Source organism: Mytilus californianus, unplaced genomic scaffold (genome assembly GCF_021869535.1).
Source record: "Mytilus californianus isolate M0D057914Y unplaced genomic scaffold, xbMytCali1.0.p SCAF_7, whole genome shotgun sequence".
NCBI classification, from domain to species: domain Eukaryota; kingdom Metazoa; phylum Mollusca; class Bivalvia; order Mytilida; family Mytilidae; genus Mytilus; species Mytilus californianus.
The window spans coordinates 92,393,840-92,421,245 of NW_026262723.1; the positions used below are offsets into that span (position 1 = coordinate 92,393,840).

At 31.5% G+C, this 27,406-nt stretch overlaps 1 protein-coding gene across 1 annotated transcript in view; it reads right to left on the reverse strand.

Moving 5' to 3' along the window:
* Positions 1-15,982: 15,982 nt before the first annotated feature.
* The window catches only part of LOC127708746 (uncharacterized), a 46,844-nt gene continuing 35,420 nt past the window's right edge, over positions 15,983-27,406 (reverse strand). The window contains exons 4-5 of the mRNA XM_052213877.1: positions 20,777-20,925; positions 15,983-18,290 (exon numbers count right to left, since the gene is read on the reverse strand). Of these exons, the coding sequence (XP_052069837.1) occupies positions 18,257-18,290; positions 20,777-20,925 (183 nt within the window). The 3' untranslated portion in view covers positions 15,983-18,256. The remainder of the gene's footprint in view (positions 18,291-20,776; positions 20,926-27,406) is intronic.

Consider the following 27,406-nt stretch of genomic DNA (forward strand, 5'->3'; position numbering starts at 1 on the left):
AATAGCTATTAGTATCTGTGGAGTTCATCCAATGGGAACTTTAAATTTCTTCTTGAAAAATTTGAACTTAATTTGTGTTATCAACTCCTACTGTAGTTTTCAACCCAGAGCTCCGAAACCTCACAGTAGGATTGTACACATACTGAAGTTATCCACCTTATATTATGAATTGTTTGAATAATTTTTCCCATTTCTCCAGACTTGGGAACTTTGTGACTTTTTAGCAAAAATTTTCAAAAGATGGTTTTCAATTTTTATACGACCGCAAAAAAATTTTGTGGTCGTATATTGGTATGACGTTGGCGTCGTCGTCCGGCGTCGTCGTCCGAATACACATTGGTTTTCGCACTCTAACTTTAGTTTAAGTAAATGGATCTTTTTGAAATTTGACCATAAGGTTAAATACCACAAAAGAAAGGTTGGGATTGATTTTGGGGGTTATGGTACCAACAGTTAAGGAATTAGGGGCCAAAAAAGGGCCAAAAATAAGCATTTTCTAGTTTCCAGACAATAACTGTGGAACGGTGTATGGATCTCTCTGAAATTATACTACAAGTTTCCATACCACAAAGGGATGGTTAGGATTTGCTTTGGGGGGTTATGGCTCAAACCGTTTAGGAATTAGGGGCAAAAAGGGGGAAAAACAAGGTTGTCCTGGTTAATGGACAAATACTTTAGTACAAAACATAATTTAAAGCAGTGTAAGGGAGATAAATCAAATACATCATTGAAATTATCTCCCTTACACTGCTTTTAAATTATGTATAAAGTAATGGTTAATGAACAATAAAGATAATTTAAAACAGTGTAAGGGAGGTAATCCAAATACAACGTTTTGGTTACTTCCCTTACACTGCTTTTAAATTATGTTTAAAGAAATGCATATTTATAAAGGAAGACCAGTAAAAATATCTGCAAATGTTGCATCATTTTTTTTACAAAAAAATCCATATGAAAGATTTGACACTATATTTTTAATTCTATTATAAAATAGATTAAGTTAGCACTATGGTAAATTTAAATGGGTAATTATGGTTGCCAACTCCATTGGAAATTTGAATTGAGATTATGACCATATCTTGAGGGAAAGAATTTTTTGGGGGAAAAAAGGAGGGGGGGGGGGGTAAAAAGAAATTGTGGGGGGTCAATTTTTTCTCATTTCAGATTTCAGAAATTAAAAAAATTATTCTTCAAATATTTTTTTTTTTTCAAATTTCAAATATTGAAAAATTTCAAGAAGAAATCTTTAATTGCACAGTATGGCGCATTAGATTTGTAAAATCTTTGATCACATTTATTTATTTGTTATGCCAAATCCAACTGTGTATTTAGATTTTTAATTTTGGGTCCAGTTTTCAAATTGGTCTACATTAAGGTCCAAAGGGTCCAAAATTAAACTTTGTTTGATTTTAGCAAAAATTGAATATATGAGGTTCTTTGATATGCTGAATCTAAACATGTATTTAGATTTTTGATTTTTGGCCCAGTTTTCAAGTTGGTCCAAATTGGGGTCCAAAATTAAACTTTGTTTGATTTCAACAAAAATTGAATATATGGGGTTCCTTGATATGCTGAATCTAACCATGTATTTAGATTTTTTATTTGTGGACCCCGTTATCAAATTGGTTCATATTGAGGTCAAAAGGGTCCAAAATTAAACTTTGTTTGATTTCATCTAAAATTGAATTATTGGGGTTCTTTGATATTCCAAATCTAACCGTGTATTTAGATTTTTAATTTTGGGTCCCGTTTTTTAAATTGGTCTACATTAAGGTCCAAAGGGTCCAAAATTAAACTTAGTTTGATTTTAACAAAAATTGAATTCTTGGGGTTCTTTGATATGCTGAATCTAAACATATGTTTAGATTTTTGATTATGTGCCCAGTTTTCAAGTTGGTCCAAGATAGGGTCCAGTATTTAAACTTTGTTTGATTTCAACAAAAGTTGAATTCTTGGGGTTCTTTGATATGCTGAATCTAAACATGTGTTTAGATTTTTGATTATGGGCCCAGTTTTCAAGTTGGTCTAAGTTGGGGTCCAAAATTAAACTTTTTTTGATTTCAACAAAAATTGAATATATGGGGTTCTTTGATATGCTGAATCTAACCATGAATTTAGATTTTTTATTTGTGGGCCCCGCTATCAAATTGGTTCATATTGAGGTCAAAAGGGTCCAAAATTAAACTTTGTTTGATTTCATCAAAAATTGAATTATTGGGGTTCTTTGATATTCCAAATCTAACCGTGTATTTAGATTTTTAATTTTAAGTCCCGTTTTTTAAATTGGTCTACATTAAGGTCCAAAGGGTCCAAAATTAAACTTAGTTTGATTTTAGCAAAAATTGAATTCTTGGGGTTATTTGATATGCTGAATCTAAACATGTGTTTAGATTTTTGATTATGGGCCCAGTTTTCAAGTTTGTCCAAGTTGGGGTCCAAAATTAAACTTTGTTTGATTTTAACAAAAATTGAATATATGGGGTTCTTTGTAAGCTGAATCTAACCATGTATTTTGATTTTGGACATTGGACCATAATAGGTAAATTAAAAAAATTCAAGTTCTTAGACCACATTCTTTCTGTGTCAGAAACCTATGCTGTGTCAAATATTTAATAACAATCCAAATTCAGAGCTGTATCAAGCTTGAATGTTGTGTCCATACTTGCCCCAACTGTTCAGGGTTCGACCTCTGCGGTCGTATCAAGCTGCGCCCCAGCGAAGCATTTTATTGTTTTTAACCCAGATCTTTGGAACTTCACAGAGAGTTTGCAAATCCAATAAGGTTTTGCATCTTCCATTATAGAGTGTATATTTTCCCTTTTTCACTATTCATATTTTCATAAATTTATATTTTAAGTACAGAACATTCTCCATTGTTTAAGAAACAATCCATGCAGCCCAGCACTTTGTCTCTTTAATCCATTTTTATGTATACCGGTAACTGAGAAAGAATCTACATTCAGTTGTAGATGTGCAAAATATGCCATTTGTAATAAGTTAAGACCATGGGTAATACTGTCATAATTTAAGATCATGGGGGTATTTTTGATGTACATAATATACCATTTGACATAGTTTAAGACTATGGGGCTATTGTCAAAATTTAAGATCATGGTGGTATTGTCAAAATGTAAGACCATGGGGGGGGGGGGGGGGGGGGATTGTTAATATGCATAATAATTTTTTTATACCAATTTTCATAATGTAAGACCATGGAGGCATTTATATTGATGTGCATGAAATACCATTTGTCATAATGTATGACCATGGGGGTATTGTTGATGTGAATAATATACCATTTTTTATAATGTAAGACCGTCAGGGTATTGTTGATGTGAATAATATACCATTTGTCATAATGTAAGACTATGCAGGGATTGTTGATGTGAATAATATACCATTTGATGTTATACAATTATTTGAAAATGATAAATTTTGTACAAATTTACCCCTATTATTGTGATCCTAATAGATTTGTGGAGATTTCGTTTTAAATTGTGCAATATGTGCCATATTTTGTTTTTAATTTTTATTCAACTAAATTTTATACGTCACATTTAGATTTTGAATGACTAAGTTACATGTGAATAATTAGATGTTTGTTTTGTAGCTGTGATTTTATCATTAATTGATGGAAAGATGAATGATCAGTTGTTTAGTTAATGCATTTGTAGAGAGAGAGAAAGAAAGATAGGCAGTTCATTTTTGATATAATTTTGTTATTTATATTTGATATATATTTATTATAATGTACCTCAGGTAATAAATATTATCGATACGTGTTGTATGGAAAAGATGGAAGTTTTAATTAGGGAAAATTTATTTCTTGAATAAAATTTATTTAAATAAAAAATTCTGCAATTGACAAAATAATGAATGTTGAATCTATGCACCTATTTATATTGTTAACATTTTTATACAACCGCAAAGTCGTATATTGGTATGATGTTGGCTTCTTCGTCGTCGTCGTCGTCCGAAGACACATTGGTTTTCGCACAATAACTTTAGTTTAAGTGAATGGATCTCTATGAAATTTTACCATAAGGTTCAATACCACAAAAGGAAGGTTGGGATTGATTTTGGGGGTTATGGTACCAACAGTTAAGGAATTAGGGGCCAAAAATAAGCATTTGTCTAGTTTTCAGACAATAACTTGTGGAACGGTGTATGGATCTCTCTGAAATTATACCACAAGTTTCCATACCACAAAGGGATGGTTAGGATTTGCCTTGGAGGGTTATGGCTCAAACCGTTTAGGAATAAGGGGCAAAAAAGGGGGAAAAACAAGGGTGTCCTGGTTAATGGACAAATACTTTAGTACAAAACATAATTTAAAGCAGTGTAAGGGAGGTCATTCATATACATCATTTGAATGACCTCCCTTACACTGCTTTTAAATTATGTATAAAGTAATGGTTAATGAACAATTAAGACAATTTAAAAGCAGTGTAAGGGAGGTAATCCAAACACAACGTTTGGATTACCTCCCTTACATTGATTTTATATTATGTTTAAAGAAATGCATATTTATAAAGGAAGACCAGTAAAAATATCTGCAAATGTTGCATCTTTTTTTTTTTTACAAAAAAATCCATATGAAAGATTTGACACCATATTTTAAATTCTATTATAAAATAGATTAAGTTAGCTCTATGGTAAATTTAAATGGGTAATTATGGTTGCAAACTCCATTGGAAATTTGAATTGAGATTATGGGAGGGGGGGGTATAAAAAGAAATTGTGGGGTGTCTATTTTTTCTCATTTCAGATTTCAGAAATTAAAAAGAAAAATTCTTCAAATATTATTTTTTTTGCAAAAAAAAAGTGTGTGTGTGGGGGGGGGGGGTTACTACGCAACAGCATAGTGTATTGCACAAAAGCAAAAAAAAAGGGGGGGGGGAATTTTTTATTTTATTTTGTGGGGGAGGGGGGGTCAATTCGCAACAGCAAAGTGTATTGCACAAAAAGCAAAAAATTGAATATAAATTCAAATCATAACCAATTCTAAGTTCTTTGACTACAGTTATTTTGTGTCAGAAACCTTTTATGTGTCAAATATTTAATTACAATCTAAATTCAGACCTGTATCAAGCGCGAATATTGCGTCCATTTTTGCCCCAACTGTTCAGGGTTGGACCTCTGCGGTCATATCCAGCTGTGCTCGGCGAAGCAATTTATTTTCGTATGTTATTAAACACTTGCTAAAAAGTAAAATCACAAAAATACTGAACACCGAGGAAAATTCAAAACGGAAAGTCCCTAATCAAATGGCAAAATCAAATGATAAAACACATCAAACGAATGGACAACAACTGTCATATTCCTGACTTGGTACAGGCATTTTCAAATGTAGAAAATGGTGGATTGAACCTGGTTTTATAGCGCTAAACCTCTCACTTGTATGACAGTCGCATCAAATTCCGTTATATTTACAACGATGCGTGAACAAAACAGACATAATAGGTAAAATAGTCACAATATGGGTACAGGAGTCATCACTGTGTCACAATCTCAAAACAAACAAATATTTAACAAAAAGCACAAAAAAAGTAAAATCACAAAATTACTGAAATCCGAGGAAAATTCAAAACGGAAAGTCCCTAATCAAACGGCAAAATCAAATGATAAAACACATCAAACGAATGGACAACAACATCGTCAAGCATCTATAAAATTTAAAAACCACATTCATTGCCTCGCGTGTCTGACATCAGAAAATGTAAACGTCACATAGGAAGAAATTTTGTCGTTCAAAGTATTTAAAAAAAAAAAAAATATATATAATTTCACATGGGGAATGGTGGTATACAGGGTTAAAAAATCAAAAGTTGTGTTAGAACTAATTTCAGAAACAGACAGAGATTTAAAATTATCCAGAAGTTCTTTAGAATTTTTAAGAATCCACATATGGTTAATACCACTACGCGAGTAAAATGATTTTGTCGTTTGTCGTTCAAAGTATTTTCAAATTTATTATAGAACAATAACAAAATGACATGTAATAGAACAATAACATAATGACGGGATCTTTAAAAGTACAGAGTCACGTCATATGAACCAAAGAAACACAAAAAGTCGCACATACACACCAGCAAAAATGAAAGATAATACAAACACATTGACGGGATGTATAAGTACCAAGCCACGTCAAATGGATATCACAGAAAACAGACCAAACAGTAAAAGTAATATTAATATTTGAACAAAGACAAATACAAGAACAATATAACACGTTGTTAAGATGATAAACAATGTCAGTACGCAGAATCTATACATCAAGATAAATAAGTCTACTGGCCGTCAAAAGCAGTTTACTCCTCGTTGGAGTTATTGCTCTTTAATGACGATTTTTACCCATTTTTTGTGTTCTGCCTCTTATCTTGAAAACTATTATAGATAGATAGATATAAGAAGATGTGGTATGAGTGCCAATGAGACAACTCTCCATCCAAGTCACAATTTGTAAAAGTAAACCATTATAGGTCTAAGATAGACACTTAAAATAGCACAAATGATCATCAAGACTACATTGACAAATAAGTCCACAAACCAAAATCGTCAGTCGACTCCTTATTGGAGTTCTTGCTCTTTAATGATGAGTTTACAAATAGTTTATGTTTTTGCCTATCATCTTGAAAACTTTATAGACGGATAGACACTTTAAAAAGAAAAAATGATCAGAAAGACAAGATCTACAAATACTGTAAATTCAGAAATTATTGCGTGCATTTATCTTTGCAATTTTTGAAGAAAAGGACAAAAATGTAAGATTTCTTATTGCAATTTCATGAAAATCTGCATACACTTACATGTATCAGATATCAGAATGCGAGTTCTCCTTATTGCGATTATCACCCAGTCTGACTTACAGCAGTTAAGCTATTTTGTAAATATGAATACAGTAATCCTAGTATAACATCATATGTCAGTTTGATTATCTGGGGTACCATTATCTGGTCCAGAATGGGTGTTGGATGAATCTGAAACATGCAAACTATGAATAAAGAAGACCGTCTATGTCTGTCCTTCAGCATTGTTTATCACAGCTGAGATTCACTTAAATAGAAAATATTATTAAGATGTCTCAGCAACACTGAGCAGATATACTGATCCATTTTTATACAAAAGCAAAAACAGAAAATAGAGCTTAATTTTTACGTTTACAGAAACTCAGTATTATCTGCAAGACATTAACAAAAATCGATGATTTTGCTCATCAATCCTTAAAGTATATTTCAAAAAATATATTTACTAGTATTAAGTTAGTAAGTAATTTTATGAAAAGTCTTGCATCTAGTCAAATGAGCTCATGACTGAAGCCTCATATGAAACTTTTAATAAGCATTTGGTTTGATATGGTATTTTTTATTTGGGTAGTTGTTGACTTTGGTTTTTGTCTCGCATGCCAAGAAAGATGCAGAATCCGTGACATAGGAATGCTAGTAAACTATTTGTATAAAGCTTTATTTTTCAGAAGTAAAAAAACCCTGATGCATCATTCCTTGTATATAGATAATATAAATATAATTAGGTTTTTGGGTATGGAATGATTTTAAGGTGTACTTGTCTGTCTGGTAGGTTTCATCTGACCTTGACCTCATTATCATGGTTCATGCTGAATGTTAAGTTTTTGTGTTTTGGTCTCTTTCTCAGATACTAGAAGTATATTTGGTGTATGAAATGATTAAAAGGAGTACATATCTGTCTGCCAGGTATCATCTGACCTTGACATCAATTTCAGGGTTCATTGATCAATGTTAAGTTTTCTTGTCTGTTTGTTAGATAATATAAGCAATATATCAACTGTATTTGCTGTATGGAATGATTGTAAGGTGTACAAAATATGAGTTTAATTAGCCATCACAGGAATAATTATAAGCAAATGCTTGTATAGTCATTACCATTTGTTTTTGCCAGGAAATGCAATGAAATGGTACACTAGATGGTGTTCACTCAAAAAGGATGCCATTATGTTTCTTGATACGAAATGACATACATATAAGTCTTCCACGTGGTACGAAATCACATACATATAAATCTTGCATATGATACAAAATTGCATACATATAAATCTTGCATATAATTCGAAAAGGCATACATATAAATCTTCCATATGGTACGAAATAGCATGGCTATAAATCTACCATGCACTGGGAAGAAACATTTATGATGCCAGTGTGCTAGGGCATTTACATGTTTACTTACACAGACATTTTTGTGTATAAAAAGTCATCTGTCATATACAAGGTATTTGATTTGTCTCAGAAAAAACTGGAACTAAGAACTTTGTAGGAAATATGTATGATTATGAAAAAAAACATAGTCTCTATGCTTAAAGCAGTACCTAATCAAATTATACCATTCAATGCATGTGACAAGGTTAAAATATGTGTCAGAAACACATTTTTGTGTATAATAGCATCACAATTCTAATATACAGTATAACAAAACCCATGAATTGTTGATTCACTATGTTAATAAATTTAGCCATTTAAGTTTGCTTGAGGGTTTATTCTCATGAACCATTATTGTAAAATAAAATCTTTCATAAGAATATGTTGGTGTTGGTCAGAGTATTTAATTTCTTGGAAAGTGAACTTTTCTATTGATTGAATACAATAGCTGTTGTCCTATATATAGTTCATCCAATGAGAACTGTACATTTCTCCTTGCAAATTGGTATTTAATTTGTGTAGTCAATCATCCGTCAGTTTTCAACCCAGATCCCTGAAAACTCATTGATTGATTGCACTAATGTTGAATTTGTGCACCTTTTGTTATAGAATATTTTAGCCATTTTTTTCCTTTTTTTTAGCATGGAAACTGGTTATTTTCAGTTAATTTCCAGACTTGAGAACTTAGTCGTTTTAAGCAAAATTTACGAAAGATGGTACCTGGATTGTATAATCAACTCCTACTACAGTTTTCAACCCATTACCCTGAAACTTCATAGAAGGATTGCACATATATGAAAGTTGTGCACCTGCTATTACGGAATTGTTTGAAAATTTTCTTAGATACTTTGTGATTTTTCGGCAAAAATGTTCAAAAGATAGTTACAATATAAGAATAAGAAGATGTGGTATGATTACCAAACCTCCACCGAAAACCAAATGACACAGAAATGAGCAAATATAGGTCACGTTCAACCTTCAACACTGAGCAAAGCCCATACCACATAACAAACAATAAAAGGCCCTGAAATGACAAATATAAAACAATTCAATCGAGAAAACTAACGGCCTTAGATATGTTCAAAACAATAAACGAAAAACACATATGATGTACAGCAACAAAGGACAACCTCTGAATTACAGGCGCCTAACTTGGGAGAGGCACATACATAATGTTTGTTTTTAACCAAGGTCTTAGGAACTTCAAAGAGTGTTTGCAAACTTATTGAGGTTTTTGTTTATCTTCCATGATTGAGTTGTACACTAATATTTTTCCCATTTTGTATTTCCATATATTTACATGTTAAGGATGTACACCTCTGAGGAGCCAAAAATTTCTAGAATTAAACTTTTTTCTTACCCTGATTTTTGGGTTTATACGACTGTAAAAAAATAATTGGTGAAGAAAAAATCATATGGTGGAGCACTTCTTTTTTTGCTACGGCCAGTTGAAAGTACCCAATTTTGATGATTTTCCCAATTTTCATCAATTTTTACCCATTTTTGGGCTATTATCATGAAAAAGATCACAGTTTCACAATTAAACTTTTTTTCACACTTTAACTAAAGATGAATTGACCAATCTGAATAAATTTAACTTAAAAAAACTATAGGTAGGTGTTAATATAAGAAAGTTTTATAAAATTTTGTTGCTTTTTCGTGTCAAATTTACCATGCTGTCAATTTTGTAAATTTTGGATTTTTCTCTCTTTTTAGAACAAAAAGCTTATTATTTCAACTTCTTTTTTATAAATGATTGAAAAAAATACATATCTAAGAAATTTAAAAAGAAAAAAATTGATATGGGATGTACATGTTTCTGGTAAAATAATTTCTTGTACCCCTCACCCTTTTTCTCAACATTTTGGCTAATGAGACTGACTTGATTGGTTATAAAATTTGAAAATTTTATTACTCAAAAACTGCTCATTGTAAATACACAATTTTTTCACAGAGTTAAGTTTGATTATAATATTTTTTTAAATTCATTGATATTTTCCAATTGTATCACATGTTTTGGAAATAATTCCAGAACGAGATTTCAACGAGACTGAAACGTCAGAGGAATACATCTTTAAGTTAACGTACATACCATTATCCATTGTTTAACAAACAATCTGTGGAATCCAGCCATTTGAGTCTTTGGTCCGTATTTTTGTATAATGGTGGAAGAATCTACGTTCAGCTGATGTGTATGATATGCCATTTGTCATAAATTAAGACCATAAGGATATTGTCAGAATGTAAAACCATTGATGGTATTTTGATCATGAAAGACCATGGGGATATTGTTGGTGTGCATAATATACCATTAGTGATAATGTAAGACCATGGGGGTATTGTTGATATGCATAATATACCATTGGTCTTAATGAAAGACCATGGGGGTATTGTTGATATGCATAATATACCATTTTTCATAATGTAAGACCATGTGGGTATGGTTCATATGCATGAAATACCATTTGTCATAATGTAAGACCATGGGGGTATTGTTAATATGCATAATATACCATTTGTCATAATGTATGACAATGGGGGGCATTGTTGATGTGCATAATATACCATTTGTCATAATGTAAGACCATGAAGAAATTGTGATTATGAAAGACCACGGGTTATTCATAGATATCGGACACATGAAATTTGTAACGTGCTGTTTTCATTTTTTACAGCATTGGGTCGATACCTCTGCTAGTGGGCTATCATTCCTCGAGGGTATCATCAAACTTTTCTAAAATTGTCCGTTTATAAATTTTTAAATTATAAAGAAGCAACTCAGATTTCAACTTCCTCAGGCAAAATTGCTATGTGGAGGTCCTTTTCGGTCATATAGCTCTCCAACTGTTTCGGTTCGTATACATCCCTGGCCTTTAAATATTTGGCTCAGAGCGTTCCTGATGAAGGTATCCAGAAAAGTGCTTCGAACGCATGAAATTTATAGCGTGTTGTTTTAATTTTTTAATATGCATAATATACCATTTGTCATAATGTAAGACCATGGAGATAATTTCTTAATGTAAGATCATTAGGGTATTGATAGACCATGGGAGGATTATTGATGTCATAATATACCATTTGTCATAATGTAAGACCATGGGGATAGTATAATAATGAAAGACCATGGGGATAGTATAATAATGAAAGACCATGGGGTATTGTCGATACGACTTATATACCAATTGTTATAATGTAAGACCTTGAAGATATGTAAGACCATTGGGGTATTGTAATATTGACAGAACTTTGGGATATTGTTGATGTCAAAATATACCATTTTGTTCATAATTTAAGACCATGGGGGTATTGTTGATATGCATAATATACCAATTGTTATAATGTAAATCCATGGGATAATTGCATTTTCTAAATATACGGGAAAAAAAAATCATTTCCTAAAATTACTTGTATGCAGTTCAACAATAATGATGTAAATATAGTATGCAATCTGGCTATCCATATCTATACTGTGACAGAATAGAACCAGGAGAAAGTTTTCTAATGTGATTTATTCACTCACTGAAACGGAATGAATATATAAGAATTAAAAAAAAATCATGGCAAACTTCCTTTAGAACCATGAGAATAGTCTGGTTGGCTGTTTTAGTTCATTGAAAATCATCAAGATAAGGGGCAGCATAAGATTTGGTGGGATCAGGTTAACATTAGGCTGAATGCTGAATACGAATGACTTGGGTAAAAATCAAAGGGTATTTTTATATCTTTCTCTAACATAAACATTGTCATGATTTTGCCTGTTTGTCAGTATTTCATATAGCCGAGTATTTATTCGATGTCTTATACAAATATTTGAGAATGAACAATTTTGTACATATTTACCCCTATAACTGATTTTAATAGATAAAGTGGAGATTTTGTTTCATTTTAGCCCCGAGCATTACTGAGGAGACATTTATTATGGAATTGCGCATTATTTGGTGCAAAAAAACAATTTGTACCGTTAATGTTATTACCTGTAAATTATTTATGTTCGTTTTGTAGTTCAGATCTTATCATGAATGGACGGAAAGATTATTGCTCTGTTGTTCAGCTCATGCATTTGTAGAGAGAGAAAAAGATGGACAATACATTTTTAAAATTATTGATAAGTGTTGCATGGAATAGATAGAAATCCGAATTAGGGCCATACAAGTTCATGCAATTTGCAGAAATATAAATGTTGAAGTTATACATTTATTTTTTCCTTAAACATTTCATTTTCATATGCAGTTAAAGAAAATCATAAAAAATACAAGTCTTTTAATTTTGTTAGCCAGACGCTCGTTTCATCTACAACAGACTCATCAGTGGTTCTCGAATCAAAAACGTTTAAAGTCAAAATAAAGTGGAGCCTATCTACACACAAGCACTATAAAAGCAAAGCACATAACAGCATGCAGCATTGTGAAAGCACAACTAATATCATAGACACACAAAAAAACATAGCAAATATATAAACAGCAATAACAAGCAAGATTAAAATCCAGCTAAATGGTAGAAAATCAAGACACAAACCAAACACTTGTTAATTTTAGTAGGGATGAAAAATCAAATTGTCTGTTATGTATCACTGGTTGGAATTTGCATGCATTATATTTAGAATTTTGACCCCACACCAACTGTTTATATAATTTTTAAGCTATTCAAAATGATGTCATGACGCTTGCCTCGATTGAAAACTATTTCAATACGCTTTTTATTTAATATGGTGCTTTTGTTTCGATTGTTGTAAACTGGTTTTTGTCCTGCCTATGACAAAAATCACAGAATGCAAGACATGGGGATTCAATTAAACTATTTGAAAAAACTTTATATTGCAGAAGGTGGAAAATCTGAATGTCTTTTACCTTGTGTATACATGCCTTATGTAAGGAAGTTTCCGTCTTTCATATGTCTAGTATCCTTGATCTCATTTTCATGTGTCAGCAAATTTAAAATTAAAACTAAATAGTTTTTTTTTCATGCAAATTTCTCACTCATTAGGAGTAATATGATAATATTATTTGGCGTAGCGGATCCTTCCAAGGTCTACATGTCCATCAAACAGAAATCATCTGACCTTAACCTCATTTTCCTAGTACAGAAATCAAGGCAAAATCTACGTGATTATGTCTGTTTCTCAGAAACTATAAGCAATAGGTCATCTAGGTTTGCTATGGTATGATTGTAAGGTGAACATATCTGTTTGGCAAGTTTCATCCGACCTTAATCTCGTTCTCATGGTTTATTGGTCAATGCTAAGTTTTTGTGTTTTTTTTCCTTTTTCAGATACTATTAACAATATCTATACAATATTTGGTTTATGGATTGAGTGTAAGGAGTTCTGACAGATATCATCTGACCTTGACCTCATTTTAATGGTTCATTGGTCAATGTAAAGTTTTTCTAGTTGTCTATTGCTCAGATGTTTTAAGCAATAAGTCAACTATATTTGGTGTATTAAATGATTGCACGGTGTACAACTCTTAAATTATTAGGTTAATTACCCAACAAAGGAATAATTGTATGTAGCAGCTTTTGTAGTCATTAACAGTTGTTTTTGCCAGGAAATGCAGTGAAAAGGTACACAAGCTGATATTCACTCAAGCAGGAAGCCATTATCATTTCAATGTTTCGATGATGATACCAAATGACACACATAGAAATCTTTCATATGGTACGAAATGGCATACATATATTTCTTCCTTAAAGTACGAATTTGCATGTATCTACCATATGGTATGAGATTCAGAGTACGAAATGGTTTTTGTAAGGACACGAAATTGTAAGTGTACGCAATGACCATAATTCGTAAGTCTGGCGGGTATCATCTGACCTTGACCCCATGTTCATGGTTCATTGTTCAATGTTAATTTCTTCGTGGTTTTTTCCGTTTCTCAGATACATCAACTTTATTTAGTATGCAGAATGATTGGAAGGTGAACATATCTGTCCTGCAGAGATCATCTGACCTTGACCTCATGTTCATTGTTCATTGGTCAATGAAATTTATTTAAGTGGTCAAGTTACTCAATTTTACAGATACTATAAGCAGTAGATCAACTATATTTAGTGTATAGAATGATTATAAGGTGTGCATGTCCGTTTGGCAGGGTTCATCTGACCTCGATCTCTTTAACATGGATCATTGATAATGTGAAGTGTATGTGATACTAGTAAAACCTTAATCTTAATGACAATCAACAAAAAATCATTCATGATCAATAAGGCAGGCGATACATTTAAGCGTGTGCACTCTTGTTTTCTGGATATTTAAAAAAATTCTTGTTTTCATGTCAGGTCAACGAAGTCCACACAAAACGGGAAATGGTGAAGTTTCCAATATAAAAGTAAGTTGCAAAATACGCAATATACATGTATGTTATTTTGTGTACCCTTTGTAAATCTACTGAATTAGAATTAAAAGTGGGAATGTTGAGATCTAAAACAACTAAATTTAACCAAGCTAAATGTTGTATCTGTCCCAAGACATTGAGGAATACCACATTATGTGATTTTATTCATACGCTATGGTTTAATTAGAAAAAAGTCAAGGTTAATGGTCTGTTACTGGAAACCAGGTTGATGATATGTTACTGGAAACATTCAATTACTATGACCAATACTGAAATGAAAGGTTATAGTAGCATTCAGTACTTAAGTTCGTACGAAGATTTTCCTTACTTCCTCTCATTGATTTTGGAACAGTTGTAGATAATAATAGTCAACTCGTATGCTACTAATTATGTAAGAATAGTAAAATTATAGTTGTGGTCACTTCGATATTCAATGAACAGAAATCAAGACAGGAATGATTAGCTGTAATTAAGTATTGTTGGTCCTTTGTCTGTGGATAATTCATCGAAACCCACCTGCTTTGGAGAAGTACCAAACCTTGAATAGAACTTTTGAAAATGAAAATTCATTTACTTTGCGTTCAAAAAGTATTACGTTTTATAGTTTATGTTAAATCAAATTACCAAAAAAATGCTGCATGGAATTCTTTCAAAATGTGAGATATGAAAAATACATACAACTTTAACTTTGTTTAAACCTGTTTATTTACTTTTGACCTTAATTATTTATCCCTTATAATTTTTATTAGCTATGTATTTGCATTCAGGTATCACAGATCAAATTTATTCGTTCATTGTGTGTTAATTTACGTTTTTTGATTGAGTTAAGCCTTCCAATTGATATTTTATAGTGTGTCTTTCTATGTTGTGATGTTATACTATTGTTTCAGAAAAGGGAGAAGGTTTGGTACCATTAAAACGTTTAATCCGGCTGTCGTCTGTTTATGTAGTTCATACGTGTTTCTCGTTTCTCGTTTTTATATAGATAAGACCGTTGGTTTTCCCGTTTGAATGGTTTTACACTAGTAATTTTTGGGGCCCTTTATAGCTTGCTGTACGGTGTGAGCCAATGCTCCGTGTTGAAGGCCGTACCTTGACCTATAATGGTTTACTTTTATAAATTGTTACTTGGATGGATAGTTGTCTCATTGGCACTCATACCACATCTTCCTATATCTATACAAAAAATGGCTAACAGTTAAACAACAATCATTACATATAAAAAAAAATTCTAAAGTGTCATCATGTCCAGCCTTTGCTTGTGTATGCATTAAATACTTTGAATACAAAGACAAAAGTATCTAATTACTTAAAGATCCACCATATCCTTTGTTTTTCTATTATAACAAGAAAATTATAAAAATAAATTTTGTAAATTTTCGAAGCATATTTAGTGGTTCTTTTCTCTTGAGTAAGCTTTCGTCGAAAAAATAGAAATTATACAAATACCTTTGGAGCAAAGAAACTTTAGAATAAAACAATAAGCAAATGTGTCCAAGGTAAACTTTACTTGAGAGATATTGAACCTTGTATTTTATTAAAATTACACAATTACAAATTCTAATCCATGAAATTATATGCAATAAATTTGTTTAGAGCCGAGGAACTGACTTCTGAGTGATACCTTTCGGGACTAATAATTCGCCACTTGTGTTATCAACTCATGTAGTATAAATTCATTATAAAGTGGTTGTTTTCAAAGCATTTTTTTAAATTGAACTTCATTTTGAAGTTTGTCATTAATTTGGCCTAACACATTCCTGAAAGGTTAGTTCTACTTTAGAATTGATTAAAAAAATACTCCAAAAACCAAAACAAGGAGATGTGGGGGTGTACATCATAGAGACACCAACCCAAAAACTCAATCAAACCAAAAAAGTAAAAATACAGAATTTGATATGGCTTAAACAATTTTACACCCGTTTCAACCCGAGACACTAAAATAATACCAAGAGCTCAACTCGATGGATTATAATGGTAGAGGGTTAACACGGAGTGGGATATTGAAAAAGACATACCATATATACGCTTTATTATATACTATATAATCAAGTGGATGTTTTTTTTTTTAATATAGATTAGTAGTTTGATAAAGTCTTTGCAACCGTGACTGATATCGATATTCCCACGAATAGCTGATACAGCACGATTGCCATTGATTGTACTACACACATATGTATATATATAGTTTGCTTGTATTTACTATACTAGCTGGGTGTAAAATAAATGAATTATATTGGATATTTTGTAATGTAACGATAAACTAGAATCGGTGGCACGAATCAGTGAAGATACAATTTAGTCAAAAGTCATGAGGCTGGGTAATATACCCCGGTATCCTCTATAATATTCGTCACATGAATGTTCAACATAGTCTTTAATTGCATTCACGATCGAACAAGCCTAGAATACTTGACGACATGAATGTTCAACATAGTCTTTAATTGCATTCACGATCGAACAAGCCTAGAATACTTGACGACCGTAACTTATATTCGTTCAAGGTCATTTGTCTTATATACCGATTGGCAGTCGTGTATATGCTCATTGTAAGAATTCAATCCTTGTTAATGTTAGTTAGAATGTACTTTCTTTGATAACCGATATAGTAGTTTTGCGATTGAAATGTGTACAGTGTTGCAGCGTCGGTAAGTATACAACATACTCAATACGATCAATCGTCTAGTCGATTGTTACACATGTACGCGAATTTTTTTTCTAATACTGGGTTAGTAACACTGGGTTAGTACCACAGCTAGTGTGATATCAGTCCCAGAAGGTACCATCAGCCCAGTAAACAGTGATTTAGTATTGGTATGAATTAAATGATACATTTTGTTTAATTTCCAGTTCATGAAATTATGTAATTATGCTAATTCTAAGGATGTAACTCCTTCAGATAATGTTCTCCTTAGACAATTTTGACTGTTCTATTTTGTCTCTTTGTGCTCTCAAATTATGTATTTTGATTTCCAAACTTTTGCTAACCTGATACCCAAAGTCACGGAATTCAAGTATTTTTTCCTTTATATTTAAGCTCAACTCTATGACTAAACGGTTTCATTGATTAACATATAATATAATGTTTAGTTTATATTTATGTTTTGGTCCATTAACAAAAAATAAAATTCATTAATTATACAACACTCAAATATCAAATATCCAATCAACCTTATTAAAAAACATTCACTCTAAACAACAAGACTGACTAACAACATCTGTAAGTCACACCATACAAACAAATTACAGGGGGAAAATATGTGTTCAGTTGTTGATTTTGACATATTTACAGTATTTTGACAAAAGCTCCACAAACAATAAAGAAAATATATTAAATGCAGTCATGAAGCTCTTTTACATCAATGTAAACATTTTAAAAACATCAGTCCTACGGTCTGTTCTCTTTCTACAACACAGCCATTGTGAAATGATTACATTTTAGCTCTCATAATAGTAAAGTAGTGATGTATTTTCATTAAAACTCTTCTCCGTATAAATTTCCCGCCATCTGCAGATATCTCTACATTGACTCCCATCTCTGACATGTTATCTTCTGCAGATAGTCCATGGCGGTAAAATTCATATAAAATCTGGATGAACTTAAATCCTCACTGTTAAAACACGTAACTCGATTATTCTATAATATTCATATGTTTTTTTTTCTCTTCCTCAAAAATAGTTCATCGTTGTTTTAGTCAAAATGTTATAATTCATCAATTGTTACAACATTGTTTGAAGGTCAGTAGTTCAACATTCATTTGTTTCTTCCTTCGTAACTTTTCTAAAAAATAAAGAGAAACAGATTACTATTGAAACACAGATGTAAGTTTTGGTTAAAGTATCAACCGAAGAATTAAGACAACATTCAATCAAATACATGATAACCATCACTGAGTAAAGGAGTAGATATATCAGTGCTGACCTCCTCTGCAAATTTTCTTAGAACCATTTTATAATTAGGACAGTATCACTACTGGTTGACCATTAGTCCTAAAGGATGGCATCTGAAAGATAGTCAGTACTTCAATTACCATGACTTTTACAGATATCTTGATTTATTCTCTTTTTTTTTTGCATTTATATTTTTTTACAAAAGCGTAATGTACAAGTCTCCTCTGAAAAATTGAGCTCACAATGTTTTTATGTCTGTTTCGGGTTTTTAGCCAAATAATATTTGCACATATAAATATACATAAACTTTTGTCTTTTAGAGTTATGGGTAAAAATCACAAAACTAACTTCGAACGTTGTAATTTATTTCGTTTGACTTTGATTGGCTGTCACCGTATTGATAGAAAGTTCCCACATAGAAGTATTTTTTTTCGGCACATGCTATTTTTAGTTACATATATTCTAATAAATTATCAGCAAACCATTTTTTATTTTCTATATTTTTTAAGGTTCGAAAATTTTAGCAATTAACGACCTTCTGGTGTTTAGGTTTTTTTTTCTGGACATCTGTTTTTCATATAAAAAATAAATAGACTAAATAAACAGAAAAACAGAGAAATTAATTATTTAATTATCAGCAGTGTATTATATCATTGATTTAATAATGGTATTTTGATACATCATATATCATTATACATACTCGTACACAGTTATTGAACCAAAGGAGTAAAACCAATTATTGTATTAAATCAAACGATAAATTTATTCTGTTTCTTCCATGTATCATGGTGTTAGCTAATCTAACAAATGCCCTTACATAACAATTTCACCATAATTATTCAGTCTTTGAATCTTTTCTTGGTTTAGCTCATGCACTGTTCGTTCTATACACACAGAATATGGTGAAAACACGCACTATACGGTTTCTTAGGACGGATATGGGAGCCCTACCATTGGAACCTGAAGCCCTATCATTGGAGTCCGGTGCTCTATCAGTGGTGCCAGAGCCAAAAACATTGCTCAATAGAGCACAGAGCTCATAATGTGGAGCCTGAAGTCCAATGATAAAATTATGATGGATCTTGGACCCCAGATCTCGCCTTATCCCCCAAATAGAAATCTATCGTCGTTGTCATGTTGCTCTTATTGACCGTATGTTCATTATTTTTTATTCAAATTAGTTTCTGTTAATTTTACACCATATATAATCATACTGCCTATTGATATCATATGATACTATTCTAGGTCTTTTCAAAATGTACTCGGATGGTTTAATAGCCTTAACCTTTTCAGAATGTACTGATGGTTTAATATCCTTAACCTTTTCAAAATGTACTGATGGTTTAATATCCTTAATATTTTTAGAATGTGCTAATGGATTGATATTCTTAACCTTTTCAGAATGTACTGATGGTTTAATATCCTTAACCTTTTCAAAATGTACTGATGGTTTAATATCCTTAACATTTTTAGAATGTGCTAATGGATTGATATTCTTAACCTTTTCAGAATGTACTAATGGTTTAATACCCCTAACCTTTTCATAATGTACTAATGGTTTAATATCCTTGACCTTTTCATAATGTACTGATGGTTTAATATCCTTAACCTTTTCATAATGTACTGATGGTTTAATATCCTTAACCTTTTCATAATGTACTGATGGTTTAATACCCCTTACCTTTCCAGAATATACTGATGGTTTAATATCCTTAACCTTTTCGTAATGTACTGATGGTTTAATATCCTTAACCTTTTCATAATGTACTGATGGTTTAATATCCTTAACCCTTTGATACTAGTAACAATCAATGTTCTTTGGCTATTAATACTGCTTTGTTTTTGTGTTTGTCTCTCTCCTATACGTTATATTTTATACCTTTATATACCAAGTTGATATAAACAATGTTTAGCGGTTTAGTTCCCAAACTTACGTATCAAAAACATTTGCCAATAACCAAATTGGTTACTGTATTGATTGAATCAAGCTGACAAAACTAGAAATATTACAATACAACTAATGCATGATTAAGAGATTATAACTTCGTACTTTTTACTGTAAGGAGCAAAAAAGAAGTTCCTTTGAATTTATAGTAATATCGTAATTTTTAGTGCCAATTCTATCCCTTTGTAAACATCCCCTATTTGGAGACTATCTAGTCTATGTTATGCCTTTGCGCATTTTCGTTGAAGATTTTGCTGGTGGTGCTTTGTTAAGTTTACAAATTCCATCGTTAACACGAATTAATAAGTACTTGTGTTTGCTCTGATGATGACGATGCTGTTTATGTCAGTTTTGTTCTCTCTCTCTCTCTCTCTCTCTCTCTCTCTCTCTCTCTCTCTCTCAATAAGTTGCTTGGTATAATTTATAATTACTTTTGTTTACTATGATGATGACGATGCTGTTTATGCCGGTGTTGTTTCTCGTTATCTATTAAGGCATCCTGTTGTGGGTGGCTATGACTATGGCTATGACTACTAGAATGTGACGATTGACGATTATGATGACTTCCAGAGGAAGTTGTCTGAAAAAACAACACAATAAACGAAATAAAATTCAATAATAATTATCAAATTCGTAGAAAACTTAATATACATATAGAATTAGCAAGAAATAAATATACCAAAAACTGGGGAAAAAAAATATATTACATGAATCTTATTTGTCATAGTAAATGCTTAAAACTTACTTTTTTATAAAAACGTATATAGCACAATCTAATTAAAACATAGACCTCTGATTTCGTTACCCTCACAAGAGGCTTATTTCGCTACCCTCATGAGAGGCCTCTTATGACGGGTAACGAAATCAGAGGTCTATATTTTAATTAGATTGGTATATATAGCACATAGGCATTTCTTATTGCTGCTTACAAAACTTGCCCTGGGTTTTGGACAGTTCTTATAATATTATAAGTTCTCTGTTCTTTGAATGATTTTGGTATTTCAAGTCAGCGTAGGCTGATGTTTAAAAGCCAGAACTTTGTACACAGTCTGTGACTTAAGAATTATCTTTCTCATAAACAGACAGAAATTTATTTTTTTTATCACTACATGTCATGATTTTTTTTCAAAGTTTAGATCTTTTACCATGCAACTACTACATAACTATTGACATTTGTTCTACTAGTTTGTTTCTCATAGGGTTTGGAAAGGTCAAACTCCCACAATCGCCAGTTTCAAAGTCATCAAATTTAGAAGAAAAAATATTTTAATAATGATAAGGTTGCATCGTGATTACGAAACGCGTGTCTGGCTTATTAGATTATAAGCATGGTTTCGTTTATGGGGTCTTTTTTTAGATGTAATGTGATGAAATGTAACTTTGATCAAAATAGCTAATCCAGACATGCTATAAAAATATATGAAACAAGGATATTTTTTTGTCAATTCTAAAAATCCTCAAGGGTAAACCTCTTCACACCTGCAACATAAGGGGACGAGCATTTGATATTTTCTGACGGACTATTAATTTTCACTGCATTTTGTGTTCCAGAATATTCATATTTACCAAGTCTTGGGCTTAATAATTAATTTTCAGATCTTACCAGACCAGAATACTGATTCCTTTCCAAAATCCCCATCCCCCCAGAATATCAAATGATCGTCAGACAGGGAACATCCAATCAACATTTCGCCTGAATATATATATTGTATGATATTTTTGGTTAAAATGAAATGTATAAAGTATGGCCCTTTTAAAGGACGTCCCAAGTATAGTATAGCCCTTTTAAAAGACGTCCCGAATATAGTATAGCCCTTTTAAAAGACGTCCCAAATATAGTATAGCCCTTTTAAAAAGGATGGACAGATTTGTCCAAAAATTTTACTTGCATAACTTGTTTTTACCTGTTTTATTTAAAGTAAAGCTTCATGTTGTTGATCATCTATTTCAAGGTTACAAAAATAATGATAAAATAAACCAACCATATGCATGACACCAGTTCAACTATTATGAACATTTATCAATTATAAATAGTGGTATGCTCTACATCATCCACCAGGGAAAATTTACTTGGAATGGATAATGAGGAATTTCCATCATGCAAAGGACAAAACGTTACATAATACAAAAATAGAAATTATCAGTTAGATAAAAATGTCACCCTTCCACTATACTGAACATGAACAAACCTGTTCGCTGTACGACAAGGTACATATATTATGATGGTTTTGAACTACCTATACATAATAATAAAACATGAATTATATTTGTACAATATTTGACAAAAGATATAACAAGTACCAACAGGTAGGCAATAAACACTTGAGATACTTAGTAGACATATCAATAAAAGATGATATGATGTAACAATAGTTTCTTTCAGTATGCTATGTGCTTGAAAATAATCATTAGATCTCTAAAAAGGCCTGTGAAGACTTTTTTTTTAAATTTCTGGTATAATGTACGGCATAATCCAGTATCAATTTGAACTGAAACATTAAAACGTCTTATCTTTTCCGCTATAAATGAAGTTGACTGATTAAAAAAAAAAATTAAAAAAACCCAAAAACAGTGATATGAAGAATTATATTTGAATTAAAGTAAAATAAAGTTTAAATATTGATTTTTGTTAAACTTCACTATTTTCAATTGACCTTTGGTAATGTGGCTGCATTATCTACATTTTAAATTAGACATAAATAATATCAAATACATTGCCTCGATATTATTTTGAGATATAATTGGGAAGTGGAAGGTGCTTGTGAAATGTATTGACCACTGTATATATGGAAGAGCAATTAGACATTCTAAGATATATCATAAACTTTGATGTAGAAATATTTATCTATAACTGCAATGATTTTAACTGATTTTTTTTTATATAAACAATTAGCAAATGCTATGCACAAACATCAAAATGATTGATTATTTTCAATATTGTTGACATGCTGATGATGACAACACAATGTGTACTTCGAGTATAGATAATAAACAATGTATAAAGCCAGAAGTCCATTTCTGTAGCTGATAAAGCGGATAACCGAAAAAAAAACCAATTCAATTAGGATTCATCCCAAATACAGATGATACTACCATCTTTCAAATCCACTATGGAATTCTTTAATTTCCGGACTTCATTTTGGTTAATGATTGTATTGATGTCCCACTGGGTTTGTGTATTTTCTTGTTATATTTACAGTTATTTATCATTTACTTTCTATGGTCATTCTGAAGCTAATGACAGAAGTTAACCATTATCAAAACTTATTTTCGAATGAGTAACATAAAAAAACTTAAAGGATACAGTGATAACTTATCGTCCTTTTTGCTGTGTCCTTATTTATTTACAACTTAAACGTATTTGCTGAAAAAAAGAATTGCGATAGGACATTGTTAGTTCCCGTCGTAATACCACACTCACTTGACCATTTACTATATTTCCAAAATAAATAGCAATATTATCAAGGAACAAGAAATATCTTTAAACATTCCTTTGTGTATATTCAATTAGTGTATTTGTTTTCGTAAGTTTTATTACTAAAAATGTATTGGAAGGACTACGACAGATACAGTTATACCCAGAGTAATCATGATGCTATTTCACGAAATGCGAAAGTTCTGTTTGAAAAAATACAGTACATGTGTTTTACATATAGATATAGTTGATATGTGACAACTGTAATCTGAGAAAACTGACCTCGTAAGAATCGTGGCTAATCCAGAACTTTCAAAGAATTGTCAATTCCAGAAATAGTTTAAACCGCTATTAAAATAAACCCTGACACAATATTTGATAACGAGTTCCTTAATCATCAGTTAACGAGCATTTATCAGAAGAACAGAATATTATTAGTTGAACAATTTCAGGATGCAGATAAAAAAACAACATGTAAGGTGCATTGCCAGCTGGTACACACACACAATTCTTTCCGAGATGCACTTAATTTGTTTTCAGTATCGATATTTTAAGCGGATGATTTTGCATGGAGTTACTTTTTCAATACTAAATTCGATTATCAACCACTTTCATGCATTTCTTATAGAAAACAATCAATGGTTTTTTATCAGCTTTTTCCACTTCTGCAAGGAGATTTGTTAAGGTCACCTGTATCAACATGGCCACAACGATTATAATATCTAAACCTCGAATTTCACACTTTCAAGAACTGAGCGTGTCTTTTTTGTATATCAACGTCAGCACTGACAGATGTACGTGTAATTAGAAACTTATAATTTTTGCGAGGCTTTATAAGGGTAAGGAATTGGTAATTTATTATTATTATCACAGTATGGAAGCACATAATTATATTGTATAAGAACACGGAATACAGGTTAGGGGAAATGGGAATTGATTATGTATTCTATCAGAAATATGAAATGTCGTTATTCTATTCATGTTATTACTTCTGACATTAAAACTAACCGTTATATAAAACACTTTAATAACAATAAAACGCAAGAAAACCAATAAAATCAGTCTGTAAATATTACATTGATTTATACATTTTCCACATCGTTATCTAAGCTAAATTCGTCTCATGCGAATGTATCTTTCTTTTGATTTAGATACCGCATTGACATTGTAATATATAGTTTTAAATATCTCAAATCATATTTCACAATGATCTAAACAAAAAAATGATAAACTACTAGTAACCTTAGTAATTATAACAGCTACTAAGTGTCACATGACTTATCCAGTAAAGATGACAAATGCCACATGACTTATCCAGTAAAGATGACAACTGCCACATGATTTATCTAGTAAAGACTTAGATGACAACTGCCACATGACTTATCCAGTAAAGATGACAAGTGCCACATGCCTTATTCAGTCAAGATGACAATGGCCAAATAAACAAAACATGTAAAGTCAAGAGATCAACCAGATCATGTCAGCCTAAACTATCGAGATCACTATCATTTGTATTGTGCTCTACTCCTGCACCAAATTTCAATGACAGAAAATTAACATTTTCCAAAGGAGGTGTGGGATGTACGTCAATGAGACAGCAAACAGACGACACAGAACTATAATAGAAATCTTTAAAACTAAGGGATGCTGTCTCACAGGTCTTCTGGATTTTCCAAATATGACTTTTACAAATATTCTTAGTTTTTTTTCAATATTCTTTAACTGTTATTTACCATTATAAATTATTTCTGTTTCACAAATGTATATCTAAGTAACAATATGATAAAGATAATAATAATGTGTAAAAGCCTATGCAAAGTTAAACTTGTTAACAATGTTTCAAAGAATGTAAAAAAGGAGATGTGGGGCATGCGTCGTATTGAGAAAGTAGAGGTCATAATATAGACGAGATTTAGCGTTAAACAATACTTCAAGCCCTTTATCGCCCTGAAAAGCATCGAATTGTTCAACAATTTTTTTCACAAAATTGTCATAACACCATGAAATTCCTCAAAGAACAAAACATATGAATAAAATGCATATATTATGGTAAATGGGTTATGACTGAAACCAGAAACTGGAATGATACTTTTATAAAATAGAATAAGTTAGAAGGCGTTTTAGTCTGAGATGATAATGTACAAATCACGATTCTTGGAACTGATTGCTGATTTCATAATTATTTGGGTCGGCAAAAATGTCAAAATCATGCAAAAATGTAATTAAATCTTCGATATATTGCGAGACTAACGAGGCATTTTCTACGAAGACAAAATAAAATAGGAGAAACAGATTCATTGTTTCGGTCCCATTGTTTCTTGTCATTAAGTAACCACGTGGTCTACAATGACGGGATGATGGTGTTACCATTCCCCGAATGTCGTCTGGACCATTCTTGGCTATCTTTTCGGTTGTATATCTAATTACAGCTTAAATGTTATTAACATATCATTTTTTTATAAATCGATCGGGTTAGAAATGTGTCTGACAGATTTTTTTAAATTTCAAATTATATAGGAAAAATACAGATACTTAGCCGATTTAAGAAATAAGCTTTAACATCGACAATGTGGAAATCATCTTTTAACAAACATTTTCATCCGTCATTATGCATGCTTCAACCGTTGACTGAATTGGCATGATTTACTTCAAAATTAATTTCATTATTCATATCAACATTGCTAAAAATGATGTTTACGACCAGCTTTCATGCCTTTGCAAATATTGCTTTTAAACGAGAGTTGCTGACAAGATAATTATATACATAACAGGCTTTAATAATATGCATTTACATATCACAAGAGAATTCAGCTTTGCCATGCATTAAATGTCAACAAGTATATCGATATATTATTTATATGCAATTTGCAGCTCGGTTGTCAGTTAAGGTCAGCGTGCTTCCAAAGTTAGTACGAATTCAAATTGAAAAGTTGTGTTACAATGTTGATTTCATAATATCTTAAGAAATTCCCTATTAGATGGTTTGTCGTTTTTTTTTTTTTTAAACTGTTTCTTTTCTGATTTTTATTTTACTAAACTGAAAAAACATTATATTACTGATCCATTTTTCTAAATCCAAGACTAGTTAAAGCGACATCCCGATCAATGGAAAACATTCAGTTTCAGATTTAAAAGAACAGAAACAAATCAGTCAATGGAGAGTGAAAAAAATGAAGAGAGATCTTGTTAAGTTTTTATATAGTTTGAATTTTTTAGTACTCTTTCAAAGTTGTGATAACGTTTCAAAATGCAAGATGGCTACCAAAACGGTGGTACATTAATTTTGAAATCTAACATAAGACCATAATGGAAAACGTGCAAAAGTTTTACTTTTAACTACCACTGCTAAGACTGAGGCTATAGCCTACATGGATGATGAAAAAATGGTTTTCCTTATAATTCATAATTCTGAAGCATATCTCATAACAATGATGGCCGTAAGAGTTAGAGTGTTATTTTATATTCCACTGTAATCAATTTTGTCATATTAAAGTTTTTGTTATCGTCTGTTCAAGTCATTAAGTCAAATGGCTATCCTGCAATAAGAGATTAGCATAGCATGTTCTCTAGGCGTAGTAAATACATATGATTTATATGTTTTGTTTTTGTAAAAAAGAGTTGGAGAATATTTGGAGAGTATTTAGGT